The sequence below is a fragment of the Apium graveolens genome, chromosome 4 (genome assembly GCF_009905375.1).
Source record: "Apium graveolens cultivar Ventura chromosome 4, ASM990537v1, whole genome shotgun sequence".
Taxonomy (NCBI): domain Eukaryota; kingdom Viridiplantae; phylum Streptophyta; class Magnoliopsida; order Apiales; family Apiaceae; genus Apium; species Apium graveolens.
Window position 1 is genome coordinate 297,147,532 of NC_133650.1, and position 10,736 is coordinate 297,158,267.

The window sequence follows — 10,736 nt, forward strand, 5'->3', positions numbered from 1 at the left end:
ATGAAAAGAAGCTTTTGTCAAGATCCATTGTCTTCTATAAAGATCCAGCTGATTCAGCCTCAAAAAGGAGAATTGCTAAGATATTCAGAAATGGAAAGGAAATTTGTGTGGTAGCTGGACATCCACAATTTGCTCAAGCAAAGAAAGAAAAGAAAGCAAGATTAAAGAAGGAAAAGAGGCAAGTTGCTCTAGATGCTAAGAAATCTAAACAAAAGAAAGAGCAGATTGTCATCTTGGCCAAGCTACAGGCTGTAAACTCTTCTCAACAAATTCCCTCTCAACCATCTGAAGCTGCTGAATCAAAGAATAAGATTGAAGAACAGAAGAAATCCCCAAGAAAGAAGGAATTGGCTAGAAGAACAAAAAGGAAACTGGATGTTGTTGACAAGGAATTGGAAGATCAATTTCCTAAGGAATCCACACCAGCTAAAACTCAAGCATCAAAGCCCTCTGTGGTATTTGAAGACATAAGGGTGGTGGACCCCTATAGGAATATACATGGAGAGCCTATTGTGCCAAAGGATGAGCCAATAGAGTGGGATAAATTACCAATTCCTGACTTCAACTTGCCAATCCTTACTAAGCCAAAAAGGACAAAATCAAGGGCAGTCAAGAAAGTGAAGTTGTCACCTCTCAAATCCAAGTTAGTAGTTAAAGCTCAACCCAAGGTCAACATGGGAGACTACTTGTACTTGTGTGACATCAAAGAATTCTCATATCTAAACCTTTATTTGGAGGAACTGGATAAAGTAAGGGCAATTGATGCTTACAGAAACCTATCTGAAAGGTTGGTGTTCAAGTACAAAGGAGGAAGGGAGATTCAGTGGCCTCTTCACAGGATATTTCAAGAAAGCCAAGCTGTGTTGATCAAAGTCTATTCATCCTTCAAGAAAAACTTTGGGTTCAATGTAACTGCAAGGAGACTAGTATTGAAGAAGATTGAAGAGCTGAGGAGTGTTAGAGCTAAAGATGCACTCCCAAAGACTCTAATCATCCCATACACATGGAGAAGAGTGCATCTAAGGCCCTACTGGCTGATGGAATTCATGGATGACAAGGGTGTGAGAAGATTCTTCAGACTAGAAGACCAATTGAGTATCTCTAGCAATGAGACTCTCTTGGAGATGCAAGAAATGCTAGATCTCTCAGAATCTTATGAACTAGAATTCCACAGGCAGCTCCAGAATCAAATTGAAGAAAACAACAGAAAGCTTGAAAGAAGATCCAGACCTTCAAGAAACTAGAAAAACCTGCTCAGGCTAGAGGAGCATCTTGAACTGACTGTGAGCCAAACCTTGTACATTTTGTTTAATTGAAGCACTTTCAGTTTTATCTACTTATCTTTAAAGATATATGTTTAGGATGTTTTTTTATCATCAAGTATCTCTGATTTTATGGCTACAATTCCAGTAGACATAAATTGGGGGATATTGTTGTGAATATGTTGTGTACCTGATGATCACTTAAACAAAACATCTAAGTAGATTTTACTTAGTGAAATATTGTAGCACTTGACGGATAAGAATTATAGTCCCGACGGATAACTCATTATAGTCCCGACGGATGATTAACTTATTATCCATCGAGTGAGTAGCTTATGTAATAATAAGTTTGTAGCACAGTGATGTATGCACCTTTGTATAGAATCTGTAGTAGCATATAAGTCATGTTGACTTTAACTAGATATGCATAATAGGTTGATTAATTGTACATAAGTAATGTCTTGTAATTATGTATAAGTGAAATGAAGTCATGTGCCAAAATAGCTACCGATGGATGATTACCAAAGCCTTCGACGGATGATCAAATGACTATCAACGGATGTTTGACATAGCAATCGACGGATGATCAATTAAGTCATCGACGAATGATCTGAAAGTCGACGGATGATCATATCAAGAATTCAAACATCAGTTGAACAGTGAAAGCTGACACACAGCCGTCGAGTTGGATACAAACACATTGTGGAAGCCTATTAACTGGGTAATAGAGGACGAAAAGCAGCAAAGATTAAGACTATTAGATTTTATATTTGTTCAGTCTTTTTGACTTTGTAATCTTGGTATTATATAAACCAAGAGAGTAGAAAATAGAAAAATAACTGAGATAGTTGAGAAACACAAAAACAGAGAAATCTTTGTAAGCTTAATCTTTAGCATTTCCTGTATTCTCAGCAGTTCAATTTGTAAGCAGCTGTGGGTATTTTTGCACACAGAGTCCTCTCGATATATTATATATATCTCTGGTGGAATTGTTTAAATCCACCAGAAAGTTTTTAAAGACACTTGTTTTTAATTACTTATGTTTTGATTCATTTAAGTTTACATTCCGCATTGTGCTAATCAAAACAAATATATCTTTAATCGAGTTGAACATTTTTATTTCAAGAAAAAGGTTCAAGAATTCCATTCAACCCCCCTTCTGTAATTCTTGCTATATTGTTAAGGGACTAACACCCACATGGATCTCCAATGTCGTTTTAGTCAAGAAACACAATGGAAAATGGCGAATGTGTGTCGACTATTCAGACGTTAACAAAGCATGCCCCAAAGACTTCTACCCACTCCCAAACATCGATCAGCTGATTGACTCTACAGTAGGAAATGAACTCCTCTCCTTTATGGACGCGTTTTCAGGGTACAATCAGATAAAAATGGATTCTGGTGACTGGGAAAAAACGGCATTCATTACTCACAGAGGAGTATTCGGGTATCGAGTCATGCCTTTCAGAATGATTAATGCTGGCGCAACCTTCCAACAGATGATGGACACAATCTTTGGCTCACAAATAGGAAAAATATGGTAATCTATGTCGACGACATGATAACCAAGTCCAAACTCGCCGTTAACCACTCACTTGACCTTCGTGAGACGTTTGAAAATGCCCGGAAGCATAACTTGCGTCTCAACCCTAACAAATGCTCATTCGGGCTTACGTCAGGCAAGTTCTTGGGGTTTTTGGTCACACAGCGAGGCATCGAGGCTGACCCCGCCCAGAAAAAAGCCATCCTAGAAATGGATTATCCAAAATCCATCAAAGACTTGCAAAAGCTAACAGGGTGTATAACAGCCCTTCGAAGATTTATCCCTCAATCATCCAAAAGATGTTTTCCTTTCTTCGCCACCATAAAAAAGGCTTCAAGGTCAATACCATTCGAATGGAACGATGAGTGAAAATCCAGCTTCACAGAACTCAAAACATTTTTAACGAACCCCCCCATCCTCACTAGGCCAATCCCAGGCGAAGCTCTTCGCATTTATCTGTCGGCGTCCGATGAAACAGTTGCAGCCGTCCTTGTTCGACTCGACGAAGGGAGGGAGGTCCCCGTGTACTATATTAGTCACTCACTGCGGGACGCGGAAACTTGGTACCCTCAGGTCGAAAAGCTTGTGTACGCCTTGGTCATTGCAAGCAGAAAGCTCCGACATTATTTCCAAGCAAGGGAAATACATGTGTTGACAAATATGCCGCTGAAAAGGATCTTACATAAACCTGATATGACAAGAAGACTCGCCGCATGGACCATCGAATTAAGTCAATTCTATATCGAATATAAACCACGAACAGCCATAAGGGCTCAGGTCCTCTCAGATTTTGTGGCAGAATGCCAATTCAAAACCAAAGGGTCATACCCCGAGGAAACCCATCCAAGGCCGTGGCTATTGTTTGTTGATGGATCATCGACCTCAAATTCTGGCGGCGCAGGGATAATTCTTATTAGCCCGGAAGGATTTAAAGTCCAGCAAGCCCTTAAGTTCGAGTATCAAGCAACAAATAACGTGGCCGAATACGAGGCATTAATTGCGGGATTAAAATTGGCAACGGACCTCGAGGTAGATATCATCGACATATTTGGCGATTCCCAGCTGGTGGCTAAGCAAATAAGCGGAGAGTTTAAGACCCACAATGAAAGCATGGCTAAATACCTTGCAATGACTCAAGAGCTGCTCAAAAAATTCTCCTCCTGGAAATTGTCAAATGTGGATAGCACAGAAAACAATGGGCGGATTCCCTCGCCAAGCTAGCCTCGTCCAATCTGAAATTGAACCTCGACCCAGTATATGTTGACAGCCTGAAATCCCCCGCTATCGACATGGTGATGGTCCACAATATTCAAAGAAAACTAGACTGGCGAAGCCCTATCCTCGAATACATCCTAGAAAACAAACTTCCCATGAAAAAAAGTGAAGCCCGTGCTATCATGTTTAAGGCAAGAAATTATTGCACGATCGGTTCGGTATTGTATCGACGTGCTTTAACTGAACCACTTCTACGATGCTTAAGCCCAGAAGAGGCCGACAAAGCAATCCTCGAGGTTCACACGGGAATATGTGGCGAACATCTCGGGGGAAAGAGCCTAGCTCTTAAAATCATGAGACAGGGGATGTATTGGCCCACAATACGAAAAGATTGTGAAGGTTACGTGCGCAAGTGTCAGGCATGCCAACGACATGGGAACATGAGTCATCGACCCACTACAGAGCTCAACTCGATCCTCGCTCCTTGCTCTTTCTATCAATGGGGAGTCGATATCGTGGGACCTTTCCCAAAGTCTAAAGGTCAGTGTCAATACATCGTGGTTGCAGTCAACTACGCGACGAAATGAGTCGAGGCAAAACCTCTCTCCAAGATCAGAGAAAAAGAGATGATCGAATTTTTTATGGAATATGTGGTGTTTCGATTCGGAGTCCCAAGGATTTTAGTTTCAGATAACGGGACACAATTTGTTGGCGCATAATTCGAGAAAGCTTTAAGCGACTTGAAAATCCAACACATCATAGCATCAGTTGCGTATCCACAGGCCAATGGTCTTGTAGAAGTAACGAACAGAACCATCTTACAAGGATTAGAGAAAAGGATTGAAGAAATTCCTCGATGTTGGGTTGATGAGCTACCTAATGTGTTGTGGTCCTACAGAACGACTCCTCGAAGTGCAACAGGAGAAACTCTTTTCCGCCTCGCGTACGGGGTCGATGTTGTTTTGCCCGTCGAGGTTAGCCTAATTTCCCCTAGGATCGAGATCTTCGATCCCTCTCTCGCGACTAAATGATTACGTTTTCACAATGACTTACTTGAAGAAACAAGAGAGGAATCTAGACTTCGCATGATCGCTCAACAGGAGAAAATGGCAAGGTACTTCAACAAGAAAGTTAAAAATAGGCGATTTGAAGTGGGAGACCTCGTCCTTCGAGATTCCGCCGCATCACAGCCAACAATCAAAAAAATTTAAACCAATATGGGAAGGTCCATACAAAGTATCGAAGGTCGTCAGCACAGGAACATACGAGCTCTCATACCTCGATGGTCAACCAATTAAGAATGCCTGGAATGGAATCCACCTCAAGAAATTTTATCAGTGATTAAATCTTTATGCAATGATTAAAGCTTCGAGGCCGCAGGGCCCTACCAAAAACCAACCCTCGATGCAATGAGGGTCGTTATGAGATCCCCATCGAGGGAATTTAAGTTATGAAATCTATAAGTTATTTTGCGAAAATATCACAATTCGTCCCCTGTTAAAAAAAAGAAGAGAGAAAACTAAAGGCAACACACCCAAATAAAATACAAGCGGTCCGAATACCTTGCAGTTAAAAATTCCCATAAAAAAATAGGAAAAACTTTAGTAGACTAAAACAAAAATTACCCAACACATAATTAAACATCATAAAAATATCTAAGGCCTCATTCAAAATACGGCGAACAGCGTAGCATCAAGTACGAAACATTGTCTTAAAACAAGGAGAGACTTAAAATCCAAAGCCATACATCATTTTACGGGGCATTCCCCACCTTCAAGACTTCTTAGTTGGATCATCGCGCTGCGAGGCAGCGAGGTCGGCAATATAGTCTTCGAAGGAGTGACATGTGGTATCATACCCCGCTTTCTGCATCCGGGCAAAACAACGCCCATAGCCATCTCCAAGAGCGTTCGCGATATCCTCGATGCCTTTCTCCACTTTCGCCTTTAAATTGGAATTCTCCTCAACGATCAAACGGTAAGAAGAATCCATCCCCTCAACATGACGCTCCAAACCCTCGCACTTTCCTTTTAACTCATCTCGCTCATTCTCTACCTCAGAAAGCCTCTTCTCGAGCTCCGAGACCGTGGCATTCATCGACTGCTTCTCAACTTTCATCTCACCCACTTTTTTCTACAACACAGTATTAGCCGTCGTCAAATCCGACGATCTTTTTTACAATTCTGAATAACCTGCCATAAGTTTTTTCCTCTCGACCCTGAGAGAACTCACCTCCGCCTCTAATCTCTTACAAGCCGCGTCATTACCATCAATGCGAAATTCTTCCACAATATGCATAAAATCTGCGAGGAACTGTCACAAACCACAAATCAAAGTTAAAAAAAGAATATATAATGAATGAAATAAAAACAAACAAAAAAAGGGGGAGAAGAAAATATATATAAATATATATGTACACAAAAATAAAATTCACATACCCTCCCGGCTCGACTCTTACACCTGTCGGCAAGGTCATCCCGACGCCGGCCATCGAAGGCAATCGAGTCTTGGGGAAGATGAAACAGATTAAAAGCCCTTAGCGACACTGTTGTCCCTCCGGTCCAACGCTCGTGGGTTGAATCTCGACCCTCATTGGCTCCTTCTTGGATCGAGGCTCACCAGGGTTAGACACAAAAACCCTACTGTTGACCAATGTGAGGGTCTTATTCACCCCACTACCTCCCGCAACCGGCTCGACAAAATCTCCTCCTCCTAAGTTACCATCATCTACCTCCTGGCGCCCTCTCTTCCGAGGATTTAAATCTCCCGCATCAACATCAGCCGCAACCTCCTCGGGAATCTCCACAACTTTGTTTCCCTGCTCATCTAATAACTCAATACACACAGAATGCCCAGCACCAGAATCCCCGACCCTAGACGTACCAGCACATGCTCCATCAGTATTCTTCCTCGACGAACGCTGAATGAGCAACATCATGGCCTTATCCATCTCCTTTCTCACTCCGTTATCCAAAATCTTTTGCAAAGAAGCTCCAGCCACTAAAACAAAACAAAAAGGAAGGAAAGAGTCAGCACGTAATACGAAAAAGGGGAAGACAGGCAATAAATATAAAATGCATATAAAAAAATAATTAATCTATTGAAAATCCCCTCTTACAATCATGCATTTTCAAAAAATCGGGCTCGTTTAGCTGAAGATGTGTGTACATCGACCTCAATCCATGAAACTCATTCAGATACATCGCGTCGTACTTCTCGAGGTTATTTAAGTAGTCGATGGTAAGCTGGCTCACTTTACCGCACGGTTTCATAAACTCTAAATCAGGCCCCCCAAAATACAACCACATAGCATGATATCCAGAATTGGAAGATCGAACGCTGACAATTTTAATCCTCTTATAAGGACAATCAAAATAAACCTGTCCATCGTGATACCTAACTGCATATATCGAAAAGAAAAGTTTAAAAGAGGGAGTTCTATTCCTATCACTGCAAAGAGCGATGAATCCACTAAGTTGGGCAATGGAGTTGGGCGTCAACTGACTAACCCCACATCCAATAGCCTTGAATATCGCCAGGAAAAAAAGATGCATAGGCATCCAAAGTGGAAAAATATCATCAGTATCCCATGCATCCCAAATTCCGGCATCAACCACACCCGTTCATCCGCCGTCGGTAGTCGGTATCGATACCCATTCTCCAAATCAACATACGACTTTATCTTGTTAACTGGAGGATCCTTGGTAATATAATGACTCAGGTAGTTTAAACTCGTCCTGCCCTCGAACTCTTCCCTACCTAACCGAAGACTATCATCAACAACCTGTCGTCTCTTTTCTAAAGTCCCGGGACTCGGGGGAGGTGAGGGAAGAGGCCCAATAGGGACATTTCCCAAGAACTCGTCCTCGTTCATGAAATCGAAGGACCCACACTGCTCTAAATCTGGAATCTCTAGACTATTCAAGTTTAAAAAGGACTATTGATCACCCTCCTCGAGAGGTCGCTTACCGGGGTCTCGACCAGAAACGGTATGGATAGATGACGAACTAGACTGATCCATTAAATGATTGTAACTGAATAAACTAAATTAAGAGAAGCAAGATGCAAAAGAGAAAATAGCAAAAGGTAGTATAGAGGGTGGAAGATAACTTACAGACGGTTACGGCAGAGGTCGAGAGTTTAAGTTGAAATAAGAAGTGATCCGGCCAGCCGCCTCCCCTTTTTGTTAACTGAAACGGAAGCCGAACAACCCAAGGTTCCAATGTCCAAGCAATAGCTCCCAGAAAATAAAAACCAAAATATTTATACGTTTCAAAAAAGAAGAAGAAGAAGAAGAAAAGAAATAAGTTCAAATATAACAATATGCACAACACACGTGCTCCTATCTCAATACCCTTGTCTTTTTATTTTTATTCTCATTTTTTATTTTTATTTTTATTTTTATTTCACTAACATCTAATCATCCCACGCTTTGCTCATTTCATTAATTCTCAGGTCCCGAAATAAAAGCGCAAATCTAAAGATAGTTGTTTGAACTGGGAGGGGGACAAATGTTGGACCAAGACAAGATGGTCCAAATGAATCATAGTTAGAATAATTATAAAACATAATTTAAAGCCCAAGAAGACCAATTTGTAAGATAAAGCCCATTTGAGACTTGGTATAAATAGAGGACAACAAACTCATTGAAAGAGGTTGGCAAATTAAACAAAGAAAAGAGATCATCTACTAAAATTATAGTCTAATAATAATATTGTTTGCAATACATATTTGATGTATGCTATACATCAATACGTGCATATGAATTGAAGTGCTAAATTGCAGCAACCCTCGAATTCTTATTTGCAAATCCTTCTTATTTACGAATTCAGTGAGCTCAGTCCTTTTAATGTATTTGTTCCTTCTCTGTGTATTTCATTACAGCATCTAAACGGTTTAATTACACATATGTTATAGTATATTCCATCCCTTTCATTTTAACTGTCAAACTTTTCTACGGTCATCTCAAGATACTTTGATCGTATAGTAAGAAGCATCTCAAGATTCTTTGATCGCATAATAAAAAATATTATTTTTTAAATTTTCTTTTTGTAAATAAAAATTTAAATTATATATATTCTTATTCAGAAAAAAAGAAAATTTTAAAAATTATTATTTTAACTATACGATCAAAACACTTCGAAATGAGCCTAGAAAAGTCAAGCAACTAACATGTCCTCACCTTTTGAGAACTGTTTGTCAAAAATTAGTATGTGCGCGTTAGAGAAATTTTTAAAATAAGTAATTTATAATTTAAAATTAATAAGTGGCTTAAAAGTAATAAGTATATAATACTTATAAGTTAGTTAAATATTTGGTTAATTTTACTTATAAGTCAGATTTTTCTTTAACTTAAATGAATTACAATAAATATTTTTAAATATTATTATCTTAATTCATGACTTTTAAATTAACTTAATATTTAAAAATATAAATTTAAAAACTAAAATTAATAAAAAAATTAAAAATAAAAATAAATTAAGAAAAAAGTACAATATTACTAATTCAACTTATAAGTTGAAATACTTGCGGCTCGAAGCCACTCCAAACAGGCCCTATATCTTGGTGATTCTAGTTAAATGAACTTCTTGGCTAAACAGTGATACAGAATGGCTTATTGCAGACCCGGAGCACCTTGACTGCTATACGGTGTGCATAAAAGTTTGTCTATCGAAAGTTCCAAATAATTTCATGTTATAAGCCCATTACTATTACAAAAAGCCCCGATCCCTTCATTTTTTATTCTCGTTGATTTCTTTTCAATAAAATCCAATTTTTTTGGGTATTTGTGTGTCTCTCCTCTTGGAGTGTGTATCTGTCTCTCCTTTTGGAGTGTTTGTTATGTTTTTGCTTAGTCATACTTGGGTTATCTGGCTACTTTGAAAATGATTCATGTGGTTTTGTGGGAGATCTGTTTTTCGTGCACTAAATTTGGGCTGGTGCCGATTATTACAAGAGCTTACTTTTCACAACTAAAATATGTTCATCTTTTGAGATCTTTCACCCCCGGCTTGTCTAAAGCTGGTTTTTGGCATGTAGATAGCTTGGGTGCTTCTGAACATTGGGCTACAGGTGTTGCGTATGTGAAGGTGATTTGTGATATTACTAGTTCCAGGATTGGTGCATGTATGATCGATTAGGAAGCTATTTTAATCTTTTTTCATTCAAAAAATCGTGAGATTCATGATGTTAAACAGTCTGAAAACATAAGCGACTATTTGCTTAGCTCGTTTATTTGTTTAATCCTGACTGTGTTTTTTTCGATGGGAGTTTTGTTGCTATTGAAATTAAGTTGTAATTTTGGTTGATGCAATTTATAAAAAGCATTTTGTCAAAAAAAAAGCTCATAATATCCAATCAAGAAAAGATGAAAGAAAAATACTATCGGACATAATAAAATACAAGCCCGAAAGTTGGATTGCTAAAATTTATGGGATTTTTTCAAAATTACCCATATTTCAAAAAATATTTTTAAAAATACGATTAGCAATTTTTGTTATCTCGTAGTAATCTTCTTTGCAATATTTGCAATTTTATATACAACTTCGACCAATCTCCTCTGCAATCTCATTTCTAACATTAACCGTACTAGTTTAAATCTCGTGCGATGTATGAGTTTCTGTTAATATTTAATTTTGTACTTATCCCGTCATATTAAAATTTTATAATATTTTTTTATAAATATATAATAATAATAATTTTATAAAAAAATAATA

The 10,736-nt window shown here is 38.7% G+C and overlaps 1 protein-coding gene across 1 annotated transcript; it reads left to right on the plus strand.

Moving 5' to 3' along the window:
• The first annotated feature begins 4,094 nt into the window (after positions 1–4,094).
• On the plus strand, positions 4,095–4,607 carry LOC141719868 (uncharacterized). The gene has a single exon (XM_074522234.1). The coding sequence runs from the start codon at positions 4,095–4,097 to the stop codon at positions 4,605–4,607; it is 513 nt and encodes a 170-aa protein (XP_074378335.1).
• The last annotated feature ends 6,129 nt before the right edge of the window (positions 4,608–10,736 follow it).

Coding starts and splice junctions, on each gene's coding strand:
- LOC141719868 (XM_074522234.1), top strand. CDS start 4,095: ATGGTGATGGTCCACAATATTCAAAGAAAACTAGACTGGCGAAGCCCT.